We start from the raw sequence: 24,664 nt of genomic DNA, 5'->3' as shown, positions 1-24,664 counted from the left end.
TATGGGAAGAAGGCAGGAGAATGGGGTTAGGAGGGAGAGATAGATCAGCCATGATGGAATGTCAGAGTAGACTTGATGGGCAGAATGGCCTAATTCTACTCCTATTCCTTATAACTTTATGAGATTTAAACTCACCGTCTCTGCCATCCTCCATTTAGCCTCTGGCTAACACAGTAACATAATTACAATACTCCTCTGCCTTCCCCCATGTCTAGTATGGTTAGGTTCCTTAGACAATAGCACCATACATCATAAATGGGTGAGCAGAGAAACAGAGGGGTGTAAAATGCGGGCGGAAGCAATAGGTAGCAAGGTGAAAAGTAAAAGTGGCAGGCAGACAAATCCAGGGCAAAAATCAAAAAGGGCCACTTTTCAACATAATTGTATAAGGGGTAAGAGCGTTGTAAAAACAAGCCTGAAGGCTTTGTGTCTCAATGCAAGGAGCATTCGTAATAAGGTGGATGAGTTGAACGTGCAGATAGCTATTAATGATTATGATATAGTCGGGATCACGGAGACATGGCTCCAGGGTGACCAAGGCTGGGAGCTGAACATCCAGGGATATTCAATATTCAGGAGGGATAGAGAGAAAGGAAAAGGTGGTGGAGTAGCGTTGCTGGTTAGAGAGGAGATTAACGCAGTGGAAAGGAAGGACATTAGCTTGGAGGAAGTGGAATCGGTATGGGTAGAACTGCGAAACACTAAGGGGCAGAAAACGCTGGTGGGTGTTGTGTACAGGCCACCTAGCAGTAGTAGTGAAGTTGGGGATGGCATCAAACAGGAAATTAGAAATGCGTGCAACAAAGGCAAAACAGTTATAATGGGTGACTTCAATCTACATATAGATTGGGTGAATCAAATTGGCAGGGGTGCTGAGGAAGAGGATTTCTTGGAATGTATGCGGGATAGTTATCTAAACCAACATGTAGAGGAACCAACGAGAGAGCAGGCTATTCTAGACTGGGTATTGAGTAATGAGGAAGGGTTAGTTAGCAGACTTGTTGTGCGTGGCCCCTTGGGCAAGAGTGACCATAATATGGTTGAGTTCTTCATTAGGATGGAGAGTGACATTGTTAATTCAGAAACAACGGTTCTGAACTTAAAGAAAGGTAACTTTGAGGGTATGAGACGTGAATTGGCCAAGATTGACTGGCAATTAGTTCTAAAAGGGTTGACGGTGGATATGCAATGGAAGGTATTTAAAGACTGCATGGATGAACTACAAAAATTGTTCATCCCAGTTTGGCAAAAGAATAAATCAGGGAAGGTAGTGCATCCGTGGATAACAAGTGAAATCAGGGATGGTATCAAAGCAAAAGATGACGCGTACAAATTAGCCAGAAAAAGCAGCATACCAGAGGACTGGGAGAAATTCAGAGACCAGCAGAGGAGGACAAAGGGCTTAATTAGGAAAGGGAAAATAGATTATGAAAGAAAACTGGCAGGGAACATAAAAACTGACTGCAAACGTTTTTATAGATATGTGAAGAGAAAGAGATTAGTTAAAACAAATGTAGGTCCCTTGCAGTCAGAAACAGGTGAGTTGATCATGGGGAACAAGGATATGGCGGACCAATTGAATAACTACTTTAGTTCCGTCTTCACTAAGGAAGACATAAATAATCTGCCGGAAATAGCAGGGGGACCGCGGGTCAAAGGAGTTGGAGGAATTGAGTGAAATCCAGGTTAGTCGGGAAGTGGTGTTGGGTAAATTGAATGGATTAAAGGCCGATAAATCACCAGGGCCAGATAGGCTGCATCCCAGAGTACTTAAGGAAGTAGCTCCAGAAATAGTGGATGCATTAGTGATAATTTTTCAAAACTCTTTAGATTCTGGAGTAGTTCCTGAGGATTGGAGGGTAGCAAACGTAACCCCACTTTTTAAGAAGGGAGGGAGAGAGAAAACGGGGAATTACAGACCAGTTAGTCTAACATCGGTAGTGGGGAAACTGCTAGAGTCAGTTATTAAAGATGGGATAGCAGCACATTTGGAAAGTGGTGAAATCATTGGACAAAGTCAGCATGGATTTACGAAAGGTAAATCATGTCTGACGAATCTTATAGAATTTTTCGAGGATGTAACTAGTAGAGTGGATAGAGGAGAACCAGTGGATGTGTTGTATCTGGACTTTCAGAAGGCTTTTGACAAGGTACCACATAAGAGATTAGTATACAAACTTAAAGCACACGGTATTGGGGGTTCAGTATTGATGTGGATAGAGAACTGGCTGGCAAACAGGAAGCAAAGAGTAGGAGTAAACAGGTCCTTTTCACAATGGCAGGCAGTGACTAGTGGGGTACCGCAAGGCTCAGTGCTGGGACCCCAGCTATTTACAATTTATATTAATGATCTGGATGAGGGAATTGAAGGCAACATCTCCAAGTTTGCGGATGACACTAAGCTGGGGGGCAGTGTTAGCTGTGAGGAGGATGCTAGGAGACTGCAAGGTGACTTGGATAGGCTGGGTGAGTGGGCAAATGTTTGGCAGATGCAGTATAATGTGGATAAATGTGAGGTTATCCACTTTGGTGGCAAAAACAGGAAAGCAGACTATTATCTAAATGGTGGCCGATTAGGAAAAGGGGAGATGCAGCGAGACCTGGGTGTCATGGTACACCAGTCATTGAAAGTAGGCATGCAGGTGAATCAGGCAGTGAAGAAAGCGAATGGTATGTTAGCTTTCATAGCAAAAGGATTTGAGTATAGGAGCAGGGAGGTTCTACTGCAGTTGTACAGGGTCTGGGTGAGACCACACCTGGAGTATTGCGTACAGTTTTGGTCTCCAAATGTGAGGAAGGACATTATAGCCATAGAGGGAGTGCAGAGAAGGTTCACCAGACTGATTCCTGGGATGTCAGGACTTTCATATGAAGAAAGACTGGATAGACTTGGCTTATACTCGCTAGAATTTAGGAGATTGAGAGGGGATCTTATAGAAACGTACAAAATTCTTATGGGGTTGGACAGGCTAGATGCAGGAAGTTTGTTCCCGATGTTGGGGAAGTCCAGGACAAGGGGTCACAGCTTAAGGATAAGGGGGAAATCCTTTAGGACCGAGATGAGAAGAAACTTTTTCACACAGAGAGTGGTGAATCTCTGGAACTCTCTGCCACAGAGGGTAGTTGAGGCCAGTTCATTGGCTATATTTAAGAGGGAGTTAGATGTGGCCCTTGTGGCTAAAGGGATCAGGGGGTATGGAGAGAAGGCAGGTACGGGATACTGAGTTGGATGATCAGCCATGATCATATTGAATGGCGGTGCAGGCTCGAAGGGCCGAATGGCCTACTGCTGCACCTATTTTCTATGTATCTATGTATGTGATCTTAGGGTGATGGAAAGATGTTCATAGAAATGTAGATTTTCCCATCTTTGGATAGGCAGATTAAAGAACCACATATAGACCTGTCCTTAACATGCATAGTCATTATTTTGTTTAGGGTAGAAGATGGGGTTTTGTGCTGGTGTGTGACTGTAGGACAAAATCCACTAATTTCAGGATTAAGACCCTTCATTAGAATCTAAAATGACAGATTTCAGAAATGCCTCTCTCCGTAGATGCTTTCTGACTTGCTGAGTAGCTCCAGCAACTTCTGTTTTCAAGTTCAATGTTTCCAAGCACCTGCAGTTTTTGATTTTCAGTAATACATTTTAGTTTTTTCCTAGTTTAGTGTAGAGATACAGCGTGGAAACATGCCCTTTGGCCACCGAGTCCACACCGACCAATGATCACCTCTACAGTTATCCTGTTCTACACACCAGAAACAATTTATAGCAGCCAAGTAACCTACAAACCTGTACGTCTTTGGAATGTAGGAGGATCACCCAGAGAAACCCACGCGCTCACTGGGAGAACGTACAAACTCCATACAGAGACAGCACCTGTAGTCAGGATCGAACATGGGTCTCTGGTGCTGCAAGGCAGCAACTCTACCGCTGTGCCACTGTGCCCCCCCCTCCAAAAAAAAAATGTTAATGAAAAAGTGATTCTTTTATCACTTTTGCCAAAGCCCTTCCACCACTTGCTTCTGGCTATGGTTTGTGATTTACGGTAGTCGCCTGTGCAAAATGATGCCAAAAATATCAGCTGGAACTTGTATTCATTAATGTATTTATACCATCTGCGATAACCAGGCGGGTTCTTATTCCATTAAAAATTATAATGCGTTACACAAAACAAAATTCTTGTACAGTAACTTTTAATACCATTTAAAAAAAAAGACAAATGAATTGTGTTTCAAAGTATGAATGGTTCAGCTAATTTTGTTCTGCATATTTTGATTAAAATAAATAGGAGATTGAAAAGGCATGGAAAATGGTTGATTCAGCTCTTGATCAGGAAAAACGAGGAAAAGAAACCATTCGCTCTCTGAAGCAAGAAATTAGTAACCTAACCAGGCTTGTGGAGCAAGGTGCTGGACTTTCACTGGGTCAAGAGAGCAGGTTTGTACATTTTATTTTTTATTTATTCCTCTATCCACTATATTTTCTTCTGTGATTATATTCCACACCCCATGGCCTCATGGTGCCAGTGTAATGTGTATGACGGCTTTGCCTTTAAGTAGGCCATTTTGGCAATAGGGAGTCAATTATTGTGAAGGGAATAAAAAAGAAAATCAGGTGGTTAATTTCCTATGTGCATTTTACATCAAGACAGTCAAGAGTCCAGATTGTTTAATTGACACTATAAGCTGGAATAACTCAGAGGGACAGTCAGCATCTCTGGAGAGACGGAATGGGTGATGTTTCGGGTTGAGACCGTTTTACAGACTAGTTAAGAATAAGGGAAACGACAGATAGTTGAAGAGCAGGAGGAATCACAGAGGGGGAGCAGTGAGAGAGGATGTTGCAGAACTCTCGTCGGAGAGAGGAGGACAACATCTTCAAAGAAGAGGAGATTTTGCAGTGCAGCAGACGAAATGTGTAAGAAGAAACTGCAAATGCTGGTTTTATCCGAAGATAGACACAAAAAGCTGGAGTAACTCAGCGGGACAGGCAGCATCTCTGGAGAGAAGGAATGGGTGACATTTCAGGTCGAGATCCTTCTTCAGACTAGTTAGGGATAAGGGAAATGAGAGGTAGTCGGAGAGCAGGAGGAATCACAGAGAGAGCGCAGCGAGAGAGGATGTTGCAGAATTGTCAAATGTACAGACAACGGAACAATGAACATTTTATTTGCAACTACATAACAGGCCTGTCAACACAATGCACATAGATAATATAAAATGAATGAATTTTCAATAAATTTAACTCAATTCAATTGACATTGTTGACTCAAATCAAAATAACCACTAAAGAAGGGTCCTGACCTGAAACATCACCAATCCTTTTTCTCCAGAGATGCTGCCCAACCCGCTGATTTGGTCCAGCATTTTGTGCCTATCTTTACCACTGATCTTATTATTTTTTGTCTGGAGTTGCCCAGATGGTGGGTTTCAATGTGGGCGGAATTTCAAAGATCTGGTACCACAGGCAGGGTCTCGCAAACAATCCCATTTTTCCAGACCCAATGATTCTGACCTGTGGTTTGTATTATCTCAGTTTATATTGTTTGTATTGTATTTTTTAGACCTGGATGGTAACCAAGAACAAACTTCACTGGGCAACCACTTATAAACAAAAGTGTTACATTACATTGAATTGTTCTTTCATTGCATGGCAGTAAAGCATATAAACCCTGCCTAGTTGATCTTGATCATTTGTAAATGGTGAGTTGCAACAATACTATTGTACCCTCAACTGGGACTCTAATAAGGTCTGCACTTACCACTGGATTATGTTTGGACCAATCTTCCTCTAACTTCCAATTGGAATAATGAAGTACTGATACTTTGCACACACAATGCAGATAATATTGCTTTTGAGCCATTTTTCCCTATACAGTTGAGCTTTGAATATATTTTGTAACTTTTCAGTAGAGTCTTAATCATACAGCACCGAAACAGGCCCTTCGGCCCACCGAGTTCACGCCGACCAATGATCACGCTGTACACTAACACTATCCTACCAAAGCAAATTAACCTACAGTGTCTTATACATCTGTAATATGATCTCCCAACTTCTATGTTCAACTTTGGAGGTTGTATATGGATATTTTTATGGCAGAGATGGATAGATTCTTGATTAGTCCGGATGCCAGGGGTTATGGGGAGAAGGCAGGAGAATGGAGTTAGGAGGGAGAGATAAATCAGCAATGATTGAGTGGCGGAGTAGACTTGATGGGCCGGTTGGCCTAATTCTGCTCCTACCAATTATGACCTTATGACCACATGGGCTTTTTCCGGATGCTCTGCTTTTCTTCCACATTCCAAAGACACGCAGGTTTGTAGATTATTTGGCTGTGTAAATTACCCCTCGTGTGGGTGATGAAAAAACCGGAATAACATAGAACTAGTGTATGGGATGATCTTTGGTTGGCACAGACTCAGTGGGACAAAGGGCCTGTTTCCACGTTGTATCTCTAAAGTAAACTAAACTAAACTATACTAAAATAAATTAAACTAAATCAAAGTAGAATTGTTGGGCAAGTGAGAGATAATAAGTTGCATGTTTCCAGGGAAAGAAGAGGGCAATGGGATCAATGGGGTTGCTCTGCCCAGAGTTGACATGGATCCGATGGGCTGAATAGTCTCACTTTGTCATAATATGCATCACGTATGTTCATATTATTCTCTGCCACAGAAGGTAGTCGAGGCCAATTCATTGGCTATATTTAAGAGGGAGATAGATGTGGCCCTTGTGGCTAAAGGGATCAGGGGGTATGGAGAGAAGGCAGGTATGGGATACTGAGTTGGATGATCAGCCATGATCATATTGAATGGCGGTGCAGGCTTGAAGGGTCGAATGGCCTACTCCTGCACCTATTTTCTATGTTTCTTTGTTTCTATGTTATTGTCAACATTCAAAATTCTCATATCTCCAATAGCAAGGGAAGATTTAGAGTAAAGGGACTAAGATTGTACATGTTGCTTTTCAGATAAGGTCAACTTATATGTTTATAGTTACTTTGATAACTTCCCAGCTTTACTTCTCCATTGTTGGAGACAGACGTTAGATTTAGATATATTCAGAATTCGTTTTTGGCAAGAACTGGCCCAAGGCTACGTGCTGTGCATGAACCAACACTGGTTAGAGATCAAAGCTGATTGAGAACTCAATTTGAATTGGTTATAGGTGATCATTGCTTTTGTATTGGGAACATTTTGTTGCTGTTAATCTTGATTTGTGCTGGAAGAGCATATTGTCGCATGAGCTGTCTAGTGAAAGTCACTGCAGTAAGTGAACACTGCATCATGCAGAGTGCAAAATGACAGTGGTTGAAAGAATATGGGCAAGACCTGAAAATACAATATATATTGGCAACAGCGTTCTGTACAGCAGTGAGGGAAAAATGGGATATTGCTCTCTGTGCATCCCATCATTAAATTATAAATTAGGGTTTTTTTTTTGTCCCCAAAATGAATTTATATTACCAGTAAGTCAGGGGGTTACCTGGACATCCGGTGGCGCTGTTACTGGCTGCCTCCGACCACAGTCTGGTTGTCTTTTTTATTTTTTGTTATGTTTAGAGTATGTTTTTTTTGTTTTTTTTCAGTATTTTATGTAGGGGGAAGTGGGTAGGGTAAGGGGGAAACCATTCTTCTGTCGCTTCCTGGCGAGGATGCGGCTATTATCCGAGTCGCGCCCTCGCCCCCCTCCTCGCGGCCTACCAACTGGATTGGTGAGGCCTTTCCTGCCGGGACTGGACCAGAGCTTAAGCAGCTGTGGCGCAGCGCTCGATACATCGCGGAACGGGCGATGCCTCACCTGGGATTGCCGCTTGGAGCTCCGGAGTGTTGGGCCTCTGCTCCAACATCTGGGAGTGTGGAGCTCCCAATGCGGGGGGCGCTGACTTCAACATCGCGGAGTCCTGGGTCCCTTTGCCGGGGATCGCCAGCGCGAATTTCCGCCCAGCGTGGCCTGTGGACATCGGGTGCCGTGGACTCCGGGGGAATGTGGCCGATTCAGAGGTCCAGGCCGCTGAGGATGTTCTCCCATTCGACGTCAGGGTTCCATCGATCCTGGCGAGAGGGCTGAACATCGGGCCGCCCGTAGCGGTGACTACGAGGTGCTCGGGAGGCCCCAACCATGGGTGAACATTGGGGAACATCAGTGAGGAGGTTGACTGGACTTTGGTTCCTTCCCTCACAGTGGGGAACTTTGGTGCCGCTGTGGGGATGTTTATGTTGTGGACTACTGTGTTCTGTGTTTTTTTTGGTTTTTTTTATTTTATTTTTTGTATGACTGTAAGGGAAAGAGAATTTTGTTGTCTCTTAATTGAAGACAATGACAATAAATTGAATCAAATCAAAAGTTGGACAAATAATCCTGACCTGTGAATTCCAGTCAAGTTTAATGCCATATGCACGTACAATAAGGTAGAGATTCAATGAAAACCGTGCATCGCAAGCACATAAACTTGGAAAAGACACAGAAACATACGTTATCCAGAAATCATACATAAAATTCAAAACTCACTGTGGCGGCTGATTTAGCCATTGATTATTGGTGTGAAGAAAGTTCCAACCCAAAGCGTCACCTATCCATGTTCTCCAGGGATGCTGCCTGACCTGCCGAGTTGCTCCAGCACTTTGTCTTTTTTGTCCAGCCGCTATGTTGTAAAATTGTCCCTGGTTTGTAGGACCGTGTTAGTGTACGGGGTGATCGCTGGACGGCGCCGACTAGGTAGGCCAAAGGGCTGTGTCTCTAAACTCTAAAAAGAAGCAGGTTGGGAGAAAGTGCAGCAAATATTTTTTGCTACCTAGCTTTTGTTGTTTACTAGCAGTTATTTCCCTCTATAAGCTCGGGCCACAACCGCTTGTGTTGGGTCCATCGTATCGCAACGTTCCTTTTTTTTTCCTCACCAGCTCTTCCCCCTTTCTTTGCATTAAAAATTATACTATTTCTAGTTTTTCCTTAGTTCTGATGAAAGGTCAACAACCTGAAATTTTAACAATTTATTTTGTCACAAATGCTGACTGACGGACTGAGTATTTCCAACAAATTAAATGTGTATTTGCAAATCCGCTGACGGCGCTTTTAAAACACAAGGCCTCCCCCTCCCTCCCTCCGTCCTCCCGGCCTCGGCGTGCGGGAGGGTTAGTTTTAAAAGCGCCGTCAGCGGATTTGCAAGCTGCGGCCTCTATCGGGGGGGCGGGAAGAGGAGGAGATGGAGCCGCTGTTCGGGGCCCGTCATTCGCTCCGACCCTTCCTCACCCCGCACCTAGTATCTTTCCCACGCAATACAGCCGTCACCGACACAAAACGTCGCGTTCCTTTTCTCCAGAGATGCTGCCTGACCCGCGGAGTTACTCCAGTTTTTTGTGTCTATCCGGTACAAACCAATATTTGGTTGCCAAGCCGGGCAAAATGACTCGGTGTTTAGGTTGCCCTGCGGCGCTTTGAGTGGTCAGTGGCACCCGGGCAACTGCTAATTTCGAGCCCTGCTCTAACTTAGTCTTCCTTCGTTCCTATAAATTTCCACCAGATTTACAGCAGTAAATTTATCTACCAACCCACAAATCTTTGTGGTACACAGAAAATCAGTCATGAAATCGTAGTCATACAAGGAAACAGGCCCTTTGGCCCAACTTGTCCATGCCATCCAAGATGTCCCATCTAAGCTAGTCCTATTTGCTAACGTTTGGCTCATATCCCTTTAAACCTTTCCTATCGACATGCCTAACCAAGTGTATTTTAAATGCTGTTATAGTACGTGCATCAACAACTTCCTCTCGTAGCTCATTCCTATGCCCATCATCCTCTGAGTACAAAGTCGGACCTCAGCTTCCTATTAAATCTTTCCCGTCTCACCTTAAACCTGTACTTTCAGGTTCTTGATTCCCCTACTTTGTGTAAAACACTTTCACCCTTCATATTTCCTTCATGATTTTATACACCTGTATAAAATCACCCCTCAGTCTCCTGTACTCCAAGGAATAAAGTCTTAGCCTTCCCAACTTCTCCCTCTAGCTCGGGCTCGCAAGTCCTGGCAACATCCTTGTAAATCTTCTCTGCACTCTATCAGCTTAGTAACTGGGAGATAGTCATGTGATGAGATGGGGAACATACAAACTCCACACCGATGGCCCTAAGGTCTGGAATGAACTTGGATTGCAAGAGTTGCGAGACGGCAGTTCTACTAGATGTGCCGTTGCACGGTGCACCAGTACAGCTGACTAAAATGGAATATCTGAAATCATTATTTGTACTCTGTTCAAAATATATTTAAAGATCACGTTAAAGATCGTGAATATGTTTTTGTTTGTACAGTGTTAATGATTTGCTGAAAATCCAAGAGCAGCTGACTAAAGAGAGAGATGAACTTCTCACGGAGGTTGTAACTTTACGCGATAAGGTGGGAGAAATGGTAACCCGTGAGGAAGAGTTGGATCGTCTTAAAGCAGAGACTGACCAAAATATGGCGCAGGTTGGTAATCATTTGTTTCTGGTGCCTTTCACTCCACCTCTTGAAGGCACAAGTTCTTTATATGTGAATCCAAAACCCTGAAGATTTGGCAGGTTATTCAATAACTGATATCTGGCTGCATAGCACACCATGAGTCCCATGTAAGAGAGGATGTCAAGTGTGTGAGGAGCTGATAACTAGTGCACTTCTGGACCTAATGCTGCAGTATTGATACGTGGAAGTCAATGATGCATGGACATTTTGATACTCTTCATCACCTACATTAAATCCAGCTCATAAAAAGGAAAAGCAGGGGAATACACTTGAAAAGGAGGATAGTAAAATAATTTGAGGATTACCGGTGAAATCACCAGTACTGGGTGTGTGGTAATGGTAAGTTAGTGGATGAGGAATGGAGCAGTGGTCACTGCTTTTTTGTGTACAGAATTTCTGGGATTCACTTATTTAACCTTTGGACAGATGGCCAACTGATTCATCAAATGTACCTCACAACAATGCGTAGTGTAAGTGTAGCAGATCTTAGAATCAGGACATTCCTACTTTAATAGAATCGGACTTAAGATGGGAATTGTATGGAAACCCAGGAAATGGAAAACTAATCTGAAATCCCAGTTTTATCAGGGTTTGAGAAGAACATTGGCACACCAATTCAGACCCAGCGATTTTTTGCAATTGCCGACTGACTAAAGGGACACATAGGATTACAACGTTTCCCTGAAATACTCTTCAAGATATTGATTTGGATGGGGCACCCAGCAAAGAATTAGAAAGTCGCACTGCTTTGACAACCTAGAAACTAGGGCCATGGCATCTGATTACGGAGATATTGGGCAAAAGACATAAAGTGATCGAAAGGCTGCTTCCAACTTGAGTTTCCAGTGGGGTTTAATTGACTTATACATTGTAGAAATTAGTTATATTAAAAATTGCCAGATTATTTTAAAAGTTTCTAAACTATTGGTGGTATTTTTTCCTTTAAGGTAGGGAGTTTAAGTCCCAATCTTGGGCACAAAATGTAGGATAACGCTGAATGTGCATGTGTAAGATGTTAAACTGTGGTTGTATTGGGTATCTAAAGTAAATGTAAAAAACATTGTAGCACTATTTCTAAAAAGAACAATATCCTTCAATTAAAATCACTTAAACCGATTTTCTGGTTGTTATTACATTGCTGCATTTCCTGATATGTTAGTGGTGCCAAAGAATACTCATTGGATGTGAAGAGCATTGGGACATAGTGAAGTTGTAAAGTGTGCCATATAAATGCAAGTGATTTTTTAACTTTCTTTCTTTTCTTTCTTTCCATTTCTTTTACTCCCTCTTCCTTTTTGTCTCTCTTATTTTTTGACCATTTTTTCCCTTTCTCCTTGTTTTATTCTTTTCTTCACTCAGTCACTTTCTTTCTTTTTCCTTCTCACCTTTGCTCTTCCCTTCTCTGCTTTTAACCTATTTTATTTAATCTTTTCTATCTCTGTTTTTATTTCTGCTTATTTTAGTTTACCTTTTGTTTACGAAAGAACTGTAGATGCTGGAAAAATCAAAGGTAGAGAAAAATGCTGGAGAAACTCAGCGGGTGAGGCAGCACTCTATGGAGCGAAGGAATAGGTGACGTTTCGGGTCGAGACCCTTCTTCACACTTCCAGCATTTTTGTCTACCTTTTAGTTTACCTTTTGATTTTCTCTCTCTTTATCTTGCCCAGTTTTTTTGCTTTACTTTGCTTTCTCTTTCTCTGCTTACCGTTGATCTTTTTCTCTCTTCCTTTGCCATTTCTTCATCCCCTTTTATGTCCTTACTTCCTCTCTTTCACTGTTCTCTATAGTCACTCTTTTTTCACATTCACTAGATCTCTCCCTTTCCTGTTTTCCCTTTCTCGTTCTTTCACCACCCCTCTTTCAATTTTAAATCTTCTCTTTGTTTTTCTTTTTTCTCTTTTCTCTTTATCTTTCTTTCTCTTTCTTCTTCCCATTTTATTTTCTATAATTTATTTTGTTTTCTTTTTTTTTGTTTACCACTGTGATGAAAATAATTTTCTTTACTTGCTGAAATGTGAGTAATTTGTAGCTGCTAACCATGCATTTAATTTTAAGAACATAGGATTCTAGAATATAGAACAATAAAGTACAGGGACAGGCCCTTCAGCCCACGATATTTGTGCTGACCATGATACCAATTTAGATTGTATATTTTCCTGCACATGGTCTATCTCTCCATTCCCTTTTTGTTCACATGCCTGTAAATGAACAAATAAAACAATGTAAATTCAGGACACTGGTTTGAAAAAATGAAGAAAATAATCTTTAACGAATTTTGAGAAGTGATTGCAAATTGTTTTTCACTATTGTGTCTAAAATATTTGTGGACATCTGTTATAATGTCACCTGAACAGATTCAAATGTTATCTGAGACTTTTTAGTCTTTAAAGGCATATTTTCCTCAGAGTGGTAATGCATATTTTTTTCGATAGCGATAATCCAATGCCAATCCTTTTTGTCTGTAGCTTCAGCACGACATCCAGATGCGAGAGAATGAGATTGCCCGGGAGGTTCGACGGAAGGAGAAGCTGTCCAAAGAACTGACGCGCACGAAAGGAGAACTGGATGAAAGTCAAGCTGAGATCAAGTCGTTGATGGCACAACAGCAGAAGACCAAAGATGAACACCAGAAATTAGACCTCCAGCTGAAGGAACAAAAGGTAGCCTGGACAAAACCTCTAAACTTCACCTTGACCTTCCAACCAAAAACTAAAACGTATTAAAGGGTAATGAAACAGGGATTCTTGTTTTGACTGTATTTTTGGCATAGGTGCAGTGTTTTCATGAGCACAGAGCCAGCAATAGCATTGCAGCAGTACAATAGACAAATGCAGATCAGTGCCCTGTTAGTGAAACCATCTTGAAAATATAGTCTCACATCAGTAATTGACTGTACTGTAAACACAGCTGCTGCTAAACCTTGCCAAAATGGTACGCTTTTGAAGTTCAACAAAAATCCCTGTGGTTTTCTATTTGCATGTTAAAAAGCTGAATTTTCAGTGACAAAATTGTCCTGGCACAGAGGTTGGTAATCGATGATTCATGCAGCTTCTTGATGACACTGAATGGAGCTGTGCCTTCCCTAGGGTAGTTCAAGGTGACTGTTCAGGTGGACATCGTTGGTTACATCATGGTACATTTTCTTCTTTCTCCACTCTAAATCCCTTCCTCTCTACTGACTCCGTACCCCACAAGGACACTCCTAACCCTTCAACTTCCCTCTGTTGATTAATCTCTCCTCTACATTGACTCAATCTTTTATGCAGTACGTTGATTTTCTTCACCCTTCCCTTCAATGACCCCCTTCCTCTTCCCTCCAAGAGCTCACCCCTTTCTCTCCCCTCCAAGTGATTGCTCCTTGCCTGTCCTTTCCCAGATCCTCCCCTCATTGACTCTCTTACTTCCCCACTATGCCAACCTTCCCCTCACCTCCAGTGGCTCTCCTTTTCTCCACCTCCAAGTGATCTCTTCTTCTTTGCCCCTTCCAGACCTCCCGTTCTCCATCTCCTCTCCTCACATGGACTTCTCCCCTCCATTTCATGGACTTACCTCCATTCCACACCAATGAATCTTCCCCCCCCCCCCCCCCCATGGACCATTTGTAAATTCTCTTTTCACCAAGCCACACATACTAGCTCCTCCAACAGGAAGGTCTTCTTCCTTCACCCTTGATAACACTCCAGCTCTGCATGCACTCCCTCCTCCATTTCTCTTTTTTTCCCCATGCTTGTCCCCTCTGTGGCTTCTTCTTTGCTCTCCTCCGTGGATTCTCTCTGCTCCTGTCTTCAATAGACACTCCATTCCTTTCCACCTGACATGGTGGTGCAGCAGCAGAGTTGCTGTCTTACAGTGCCAGGGATCCGGGTTCGATCCTGATTATGGGTGCTGCCTGTACAAAGTTTGTAAGTTCTCGCCATGACCGCGCGGGTTTCCCCCGGATGCCCCAGTTTCCTCCCACACTCCAATGACGTACAGGTTTGTAGGTTAATTGACTTTGGTAAAAAAAATGTTTAAATTGTTCCTAGTGTGTAGGATAGTGCTAGCGTATGGGGTTTGCTGATCGGCACAGACTCAGTGGTCTGAAGGGCCTGTGTTTCCGCATTGTATCTCTAAATTAAACTAAATCAATTATCCCAAAAAGAAAAATATTTTAATTTTTCTTTTTCACTCCAGCTTTCTTTGCTTTTTCTTCCTGACTTCTCTCTCCTGGCTTCATTTGCAGTTTCTTTGTAGCAATCTGCCACTTTTCCCACCTTACCTTTTCTAACAGACAGATAAAGGAGATAAAGAAATTCCACTACAGTAAGGTAAGTAAAGCCATAGAGAATTGGACATACAGCAGGGAAACTAGCCCTTTAGATCAACATCCAAGCCAAGCTATCTGTGCTATTCTTATTTGAAGAGATGAAATGAAGACAAAAGGATGTCAGATAAGGAAAGAAATGTAAAGCTGGAGGGAAGGTGATAAAAGGACAAAAGGAAAAAATGGGCTATATATGGATGGGAGAAGGGTAAGAGTGCCAAATGCCTTCTTCACCACTTAAAAAATATTTCATTTACATTTCTGAATAAATCTTAAGAAAGGCATTTAATGTTAAACTGTAAACAACTTCCATTCAAAAAAAAAATTGTGTTCTGTTTGTTACTGTGAATGTTGTGCTTCACAACTTTTGATTTTTGTCCAACATTTTGTACTTCTTGCTAGGAAATAAATATACAAGTTACAGAGCAAAACTCATTTTGCTCTGTCTTGGCAATGCGCTCAAACTTAATCACTGAAAGGTATTCTGTGCAGCACCTCTGTAACACATCCAATTCCTATTATGAGGCATATAGCACTGAACACAGTAACCGACCATCTGGCCATTAAATTAGTGTTGGATTTGGAATGATATTGGCAAGTAAGTGCCAATTCATTGAGGTTTCATCCTGTGGATCCATGTGTAATGTGATGAGAGGAACAAGTTCAATTTACATTGGCCTTTTATAACTAGAAGCAGAAGAAACTTCAATTTTAATAATTTGAAATTAATTTTAGCTTGTGTTTCAGAACCAAAAATCCAATATCCAACCCACTGGAATTGCTTATCTTTGAATTATTTAAAGTCTATTGTGTTCAAAATGTGTTTGGGGATACAGCGCGGAAACAGGCCCTTTGGCTCAACGAGTCTACGCTGACAAGCGATCCCCATACACCAACACTATCCTACACACTTGGGACAATTTACAATTTTTACAAAAGCCAATTAACCTACAAACCTGTATGTCTGGAATATGGGGGAAAATGGAGCACCCGGGGAAAATCCACGCGGTCACAGGGAGAACATACAAACTCTGTACAGACAGTACCCATAGTCAGGATTTCATCGGGTCTCTGGCACAATAATGCGGCAACTCTATCACTGCACCACCCTGCCCTTGTGTCAAATACAATTTCTGTTGTTTTAAATAATTGTTTTTCTTTTTCTTTCAACAGATTTTGAATGAAAGAGCTTCAAAGGATTTGGAATTACTTAACCAGAAATTTCTCAAGCTCCAGCAGGAAAATGAACAACAAGCTCTCATCACTGACCAACTAACAGTGGAAAATCAACAGAAGCTGATGGATCTTAAAGTATGCATAATTTCCTCTCCCTTTATGTACCAAGATAATATAAGCTCGTCATAAATCATTTAATCATACGACGTAGAAAATGGCCAATCTCACCAACAGGGCTAGATTTTTTTATTCTTTCATATTTTGTTTTACCCATAGTTAATGCTTTTATAAAGATGTTCAAAAGCTAGTGCTGACATTCTGACGTATTGAGGGTGTTCTGCAGTGTTGGAGGTGCAACCGTTTGGATGGATGTTTAAACTGATGCCCACTGTGACCTATTTTGGTGGTGCAAAAGGTCCAATGGCACTATTTGAAGAACGAGCATGGCAGTTCCCCCCTGTTTTTTTAAAACTAATCATCCTTTACTCAAAGCAGTTTGTATAGGAACGAGTTGTGCACAATAGTTTCCCGTGTTTCTACTTTGCAACAATTGTAGTTTTAAAGCTATTCTTGAGATTGTAGAATACAGGTCCACCACCAATTTTCTGGTACCCTTGTTTCCAGAGCTTGCTGGCTTATCTGTTTTGCCAGACCAACAGAGGTTATGGACTCCAAGAGGAGTTGAATGGTACTAGAATGGTTCACTTAGGCCGCCGGGGGGCTGAGATTCATCCCCGCAAATTCACCCTCAGAAGTCGGCTATGGGAGTGAATCTGCCATCTCCGGCTGGGCCGAAGTTCTAGAGCCCCGACCACAGGTGGCAAATTCGAACTGCCTATCGGCCACAAAAGTTGGCTATGGAACAGATCTGCCAGCCCCAGTCTTAGTCTCAGTCTACCCCACGACAGAAGGGGGAGGAGTTGTGAAGTTTGATAGCACAGGGAAGAAGGATCTCCCGTGGCATTCTGTCCTGCATCTTGGTGGAACCAGTCTAAAGGTACTCCTCAGGTTGACCAGTGTGTTATGGAGGGGGTGAGCTGGATTATCCAGGATGCTCTGCAGTTTGAGGAGCATCTTCCCCTCCAAGATCCCCTCCCATGAATCCATCTCCGCCCACAGGACGGCGCCAGCCTTCCTGATGAGTTTGTTGATCCTTTGCCCTGCTACCCGGCACATGGCAGCGAAGAAGATGGCACTGGCTACCACCGATTGGTAGAATATCTTGAGCAGGAAACATTTCCTCTTCCTAAACTAATTTACTTAAATAAATGCTCTTCTGTCATCTGATCCAGACAAAAGAGGAAGATGTGGCACAATTGAATCAAGATGTCACCAAGTTGACGAAGGTGAGGGAGATGCTACAACGGAGGTTGCATCAATCTGAGGACCAAAAGCTGGACCTTGATCACCAACGGGAAACTTTCAGAAATCTCACCATTTCTTTGGAGAAAGGTTGGGGCAATACTTGACAAATATATAGTATAATGCAAACTTGATTAAAACTTGCTGGTCCTTTGTCTATTAAGATGTTTTACTTCATACAGAAGTTACTATTTGACCCAGCACACTTGAACATAGGCTCTATGTGAACCTTCCTCCCCCTGACCTGATCTCAAAGCATCAGCATATCCTTCTGGAGACACAAGGAACTACAAATGCAGGAATCTGCAGCAAAACACAAAGAGCTGGAGGAACTCTACTAGTCGGGCAGGAGCTTGGGAGGGAATGAACAGACAATGTTTCGGGTCAGGACCCTTCTTCAGACAGAAGTCCATCCTCAGGCCACAGATGCGGCCTGACCTGCTGAGTTCTTCTAACATATCCTTCTATTTCTTCTTTGTATAATATGCTTTTTTTCTGTAAGTAGCTCTTTTGTTTGTCTCAACAGCCTCATGTTGTACACTCCAATCATACTCTGCATAAAGAATTAGCTTGTGAATTCCTTTCTGGAATTATCAATTTGAAATATAGTAGTCAGGGAACTTGAAAGTCACTTAAAACTGACCCTCTGTTGATGGAGCAGCAAAGTATTATGCATTGGGTGTGAATGAGAGACATTTAACGATGAACCATTTCAAACACCCCATTATTATTTGATGGATAGAGAGAGAATGGGTGCATTTTGGTTCTGATCAATGTGGCAGAAACCTGCCAATTCCAACATTAACCATTATAACACATGCTCATGAAATGCAAGTCACATACTCACAGCTTACATGCATAGTCATCATAAATATAATGATTTTGTTTAGATATTTCAACATAGTTCAGCAACAAAATGTGCTGAGGCACATTTCTTCAGTGAAACTTGCATTTTCCAGCACTCCTGGGTAAATGATTCTTCAGAATTATAATTAAACTTGAAGGACACCTATAAAGCATATTTATTCCCAGTAGTTCAGATTTAAATAGTTCTGTTATTCAAGCTTTAGTATGAATAAATTGGAATGTTTCAATAATAATAGCTATGCTAGATGTAAATGCTGTCACATGTAACCTCTTTGCAACTCAATATTTTACCGGTGAATATGTGTTAAACAAGATTTGTGCGGGACAATGATGCTGTGAGTTAGTGGAAAAAAATTAAGGTGACTAAAAGCTAGCAAAATCTCTAGGGCCAGAAAGCCTGCATTACAAGATTTTATAGTGATTGCTCTCACAACAGTTCTGGTAGATTGGATGGGGGTAAATATAATAATGTTTTTGAGAGAAAGGGAATAGATGAGCACCCAGCTGACATTGGTTGCTAGGAAAATGTTGGATTCCTTTAGAGGCGCAGAGTCATGCAGCATGGAAACTGTCCCTTCAGCCCAACTTGCCCATGCTGAGCAAAATGCCATGGCTACACTAATCCTATCTGCCCATGTTTGGCCCATATCCTTCTTAACCATTCCTATCCATGTACCTGTCCAAATGTCTTTTTAGTGGCATGTTAAGGATGTGGTGACAATATATTTTAGAAAACAAAAGATTAGACAAATCAATATTGTTTCGTGAAAGGGAAATTGTGCTTGACAAATCTATTCAATATTTTTGAAGACAAATTTTGACAGGGTATCCAGGGGAGCTAGCAAGCGAAATGTACCTGAATTTCAAAACGCAAGCAAAAAGATGCCAGATAAAAGGTTGTAAAGATTAATTGAATTGGGAGTAAAATATTAGCATAGAGAGGGGGATAGTTAATGGCTTCAAACTAACTGTGTAGGCGGGGGGGGGGGGGGGGGGGGAGGGGGGGGGGGGGGGGGGTGGGAGAGGGGTGTGTGGGCAGAGGGGAAGTGAGCATGGGAAAATTTGACTTCTTTGGAAGTGGTTAGATGTACAGTAGATTTACTTGATTAACTTCTGCGAAGATAGAGATGCCCGATTTGTAGAGATTAAGAAATATAATTTCAATGACTGATAGGTAATGTTATTGAAATATAATCAAGGATTTTGAGTAGCTTTGACAGGATAGATGGCAGGAGTGTTATCCCTTCTTGAACTTAGCAACAATTCTCTGGATGTGGGATCAGTGAATTGTAACTGAGATCAAGAGGAGTTTTTATTTATTCAGAAGTTGATGACCCTTTGAAGTTCCATCCGACAGAGTATTTTAGATGCTTAGCCAGAGAACATTTTGAAGGCTGAGATTGATAGATGTTTAGACACCAAGTGAATCAAGATATGTGGAGTTACGGTGGCAGCATGATATAAAGGTAGATGTTCATCCAGGAACATTGAATAGCAGAACAGACTTGGGGTGCAAAAAGCCTACTTTTGATTCTATCACAGATATTCTTTTCCTATAAAAATGCCTCAGGGATTTAGCAGGGATTGTCAGTCACACTGAAAAATATCTCTGTGCCAAAAAATAGATGTTCCTTGGGTGGGTTATACTGGAGAGATTTGAAGTTAATGTCAGAATGGTGTGCAGTAATGTCACCACTATTACTTCAATTGATAGTAAAACAATAGTTACACAACTAGGAATAGATAGGGTAGATGCACAGTCTTTTATCCACAGTAAGGGGATCAAGAACCAGAGCACATAAGTTTAAGGTGAGAGGGGAAAGATTTAATGCGAACTTGAGGGGCAACATTTTCACTCAACGGGTGGTGGGTACATGGAACAAGCTTGCCAGAGGAGATAGTTGAGGCAGCTACTATAACAACTTTTAAAATACATTTGGACAGGTACACGGACAGGAAGGTTTTAGAGGGATATGGGCAAGTATGGACTAGTGTAGATGGGGCATCTTGGTTGACATGGGCAAGTTGGGCCGAAGGGCCTGTTTCCATGCTGTATGTCTCTACGACTCTGACAACTGCCAACTGCAGAAGGATTTGCAGGAAGCTTTAGAAGAAAAAATAATATATGTGTAAATATATATAAATATATTGTAAAGCCCTTAACTTGTTTGGTCACTTTCCTCCTCGGACCTGGGGTCTATTAATAAAAATGATATCTTTCTCCGTGTATATATATATTATATGCATATATACTGTATAAGGCTGTTAGAATGAAATAATCAGAGAAATACATTTAAAATCAGTGTGGCGAGCTAGAACTAAATAACAATTGGAGTTATCATTTGGTAAATAAAGTGTGTGGTTACAAGTTAGAATCTTAACCCTATATGGGTAGAGATGCAGATAATGTTTTTGTGATAGATATAATTTTTACACCACATGAGATGTTTTGGTTCTAATTTTTGAAGATGACTATTGTCAAGCCTTTAATTTTGTCTTTGTCACTCTCCTCTTCAGAACTGGAGTCCACTAAAAAGCAGCTTGAGTTTGATAGGAAAGCAGTTGATGAGCTGGTCAGAGAACGAGACATTTTGAATAAGGTAAGGATATTGATGTGCCCTCATTAAAATGTAATATATCTGGAATAGGGAAACAAGTATTACATCTTTTTTACAGGCAGCAGATAGGCATTGGATTAACATTTCATTTTCCCTGAGGATTTCATGAACCCCAAATAACTAACCTGTCAAAAAACATTCATGCGTACTTACAGGGTTAGTGGTTATTACAAGGAAATTATTTAACCAACTAGGGTATAACTTTGAATGATCAACCGTGATCATATTAAACAACACAGCAGGCTCAATTGATGGAACAGAACATAGAACGTAGTAAAGTACAGCACAGGAACAGGCACTTTGGCCCACAAGGTCCATTCCAAGTAAAAATAATCTTCTTTGCCCACACTTGATCCATATTCCTCCATTCTCTGTATATCCATATTCCTATCTAAAAGCCATTTTAAGTTACCCCTATCTTTAATTTTAAATGCCACTATCTTATCCGCTTCCACCACCACACCTAACAGCATGTTCCAGGCACCTACTGCCCTCTGTAAACATAACTTGCCGTGCACATCTGCTTTAAATTTTCCCCTCGACTTTAAAGTTATGCCCTCAACCATTTGACGTGTCCAACCTGGGAAACACTATTCCTCATCCTACTTTCAATGTATCTATGTTTGCCTTGACTCCCTTTATTCATGACAGAAGAACTTTATGATTGAAGTTTTATCACTTTTCAAATAGAACGCTGGAGATGATCTGAAGTTCTATTTTACTTTGCCATTTAGCAACTAGCTAGGACTGCTCTGTTGTAACAATGTCGACATTGGCCTTGTATGTTCTTCATGTAATCTGACTGATGTTATCAAATATATAACTATATAGGTTCCATTCAAAAGAAAGTGTAGTTTAATGATTGAACTCCAGTGGTCAATCATCAATTCCTGCATTGAACTTCTTTGAGAATACATAGCGGATGAATTTGCCACTTACTGAGATTTCTTCTGATCGCTATTTTTGACAAGACACTTGAAAACTCCCTTTTTCTTCTTCTTAGCCAATCCTTCATTGTTGAGAATGACTTACAATTAAATCTGTGGGATCTGAAGATGCCAGTATGGGACTTGCAATTTGACACAGATATGGCAGGAGATATTTGACAGGTGGTTTAGAAGATTGTGTGCTTCTTCTGCAGTTTATGCTTAACTTAAGCATTTCCAACAAAAGGACGTGTGTAGGAAGGAACTTCAGATGCTGGTTTACACCAAAGATAGACGCAAAATGCTTGAGTAACTCAGCGGGTCAGGCAGCATCGCTAGAGAAAAGGAATAGGTGACGTTTCGGGTCTAAAGAAGGGTCCTTGTGTCCATTAAAAGGAATCAAGGTACTCGTTTTCTCAAATGCCATGAACATTTTGTTTAGGCCAGAAATTCCTTTGATTGGATGGGGATGTGGCATTTCATCAAGACGTCTTTGATAACCACATTGATTCATTTCTGTCCACTGGCTGTGGTGGAGTTCAGATAGATTCTGATGTCAGGCATGCAAATAGTAGTGGCTACAAAAGTAATAAGAGTTACCATTTTGGAATTGGCATCAGAAAGGATGCTGACACTGGTTCATTGCCAGTGGATTTGGAGGATTTTAAGGAAATAATATTACGGATATCTATCCAATACTTTGAAATGCCCATTGTCCATGTATCAGAGGTGTATGGGAGGGGAGGGATAATTCTTTCCCAGTGAACTATGAGGTTTATGCCAGGTTTGAAGCTTCCATCTTCAAAGATTTTGTAGGTTTGCAGGTTAATTGGTCTATATAAATTGCTCCTAGTGTGCAGGGAGTGGATGGGAAAGAAGGATCGTTAGAACTCGTGTGAATGGCTGATCCATGGTCAGTGTGGGCTCAGCAGGCCGAAGGGCCTGTTTCCATGCTGTATTTCTAAACTAAACTTGTCTGCGGGTGGCCAGAAGGCAGTCGTGAATTTCATCATCAATATCTGCTCTCCATGGGAAATGTCCATTGAGACAGGATAAGGGTTCATATTTTCTAGGACTTGTCAGGGACCTTTATCACAGACTTTACAATTTGGCCGTGATGAAGGTAAAGCCATCCTCCTGAAGTTGTACACCTAACACAAATATGTATGCTTGAAGAATTAACCCTCTTCATGCATTGCTTTCTTGTTAGAAATCTATATCGGATTTTCAGAAATGGATATTAACAGTTTTTAGATTATTAATACGATTGGGAGAGTAGGGAGGAGCCATTAAATGGTTTGTGGGCCAGGAGGGTTGGTGATGGACCAATTGGTTGGCCTTCAGAATTCTGGGATTGATACTTATATACCTGGCTTCTAACTTAGACATCTTCTGTACCTTGGTTTGACCAATTTTCTTGCCACCGTATGATACACAACCATGCATTTACGAGCAGTGATGTAAAGAAAGAAAAAATCCCTTAATTTTCTGCCTGTCTGGAAACGTGGTGGAGTGCAACAATTCTGAATGTCATATACACCCACAGGGTTAGAAATGTATCTTCTGTTGTTAGCACTGAACCAGTACTAGAGTGCCAGGTGCAGATTGTAATTCTCAAGATTTACTTTGGGCATCAGTGGCCAAAACCAAACATCCCCCTCTACTATCTTTATGGCCTGGGATCAGTTCCTGCAAGTGTAGTCCCCATTCCTGTCAAGTATCACAGCTTGTAGCATCATGGGGCTTTTTGTTTACTCGGGATAAGTGTTATGAGTTTACTGAAAATAAAGAGTCAAAAATTCACTGTTGTCTTCCCAGTGAAATTGACCTCTCTAAAAAAGGTTTTGATTTCTGGCTCATCCTAGTGTCTATGGTTGTGATCCAATTTCCTCATATCTGGCCTCTTGAGGTCAAGTTTTGATTTAATTAAATCTGTAAAGACGCAGAACAACTCCAACCTTATGTAGCATTCAAAGTGGGAGAACTGATTTCCTGGCAAGCCTGTTGTAAGTAATTAGAAAGTCTGGCATCAGCTCTGCACATATTCTGTTGGTTGCAAATTAGACATTTATATTGGCATTGGGCGGCACAGTGGTGCAGCCTGTAGACCCAGTGCCACAGTGCACCAAGGATCCGGGTTCGATCCTGACCTTGAGTGCTGTCTGTGCAGAGTTTGCAAGTTCTTCCTGTGATTCCATGGGTTCCCTCCGCGTGATCCGGTTTCCTCCCACATCCCTAAGATGTATAGAATTATAGGTTAATTGGCCCTATAAACTGCCCCTAATATGTAGGAAGTGTGTCAATCACTTACCATTGGGGAGGCACCAATACATTATGATTACTTTGAAGTAATTTAAAGTAATTTTAATTATGATTGCTTATGGGCCTGTCCCACAGGCGACATTTTAGGCAACTACAGGAGGGAATGCGGTCGCCACATTGTCGCCACATGTTCGTGGGTGGTTGCCGGGGAGTCGCTTTCATGGTCGTGAGCAGTGCTCTCACTTGCAACAAGTCGTAACGGCATTCTGGTCGCTGCTAATCTTTCAACATATTGACAAATTAGCGGCGACCAGAATTTTGACGCTATGGAGAGTAGCGAGAATTCACGTGCCGCAGGTGCAGTGGTAGTGGGTTGCCAGGAGGTCATAGGTTGTCATAGGTTGTCTGAGGTTGTCGCCATTGCTGAATGGTGAATTTCATTGGCTCATTGGGAAAAAAAACATAAACAGTAGTTTTCAGAACAAAGGTTAACCGACCGGTAATGTTAATGTCTGCCGAGTTTCATAGCCGTATATCTCTGGCTTCTTAAAAGTTATCTCCACTCCTTCCCCCCGCCCCGCCTCCCCCATCTCCCCCCTTCTCCCCCCCTCTTTTAAAGGACTTAAGTGGCCCTTCCCGTACTCTGTGCTT

At 41.7% G+C, this 24,664-nt stretch overlaps 1 protein-coding gene across 1 annotated transcript in view; it reads left to right on the top strand.

The window, feature by feature from the left end:
- cfap58 (cilia and flagella associated protein 58) overlaps positions 1–24,664 on the top strand; it is a 187,453-nt gene that overhangs the window by 9,144 nt on the left and 153,645 nt on the right. The window contains exons 3-8 of the mRNA XM_033034013.1: positions 4,293–4,441; positions 10,310–10,466; positions 12,965–13,159; positions 15,976–16,113; positions 17,271–17,430; positions 20,725–20,807. Coding sequence (XP_032889904.1) covers positions 4,293–4,441; positions 10,310–10,466; positions 12,965–13,159; positions 15,976–16,113; positions 17,271–17,430; positions 20,725–20,807 — 882 coding nt within the window. The remainder of the gene's footprint in view (positions 1–4,292; positions 4,442–10,309; positions 10,467–12,964; positions 13,160–15,975; positions 16,114–17,270; positions 17,431–20,724; positions 20,808–24,664) is intronic.

This window comes from Amblyraja radiata, chromosome 15 (genome assembly GCF_010909765.2).
Source record: "Amblyraja radiata isolate CabotCenter1 chromosome 15, sAmbRad1.1.pri, whole genome shotgun sequence".
NCBI lineage: Eukaryota > Metazoa > Chordata > Chondrichthyes > Rajiformes > Rajidae > Amblyraja > Amblyraja radiata.
This window is presented reverse-complemented; position numbering and strand designations above follow the sequence as displayed.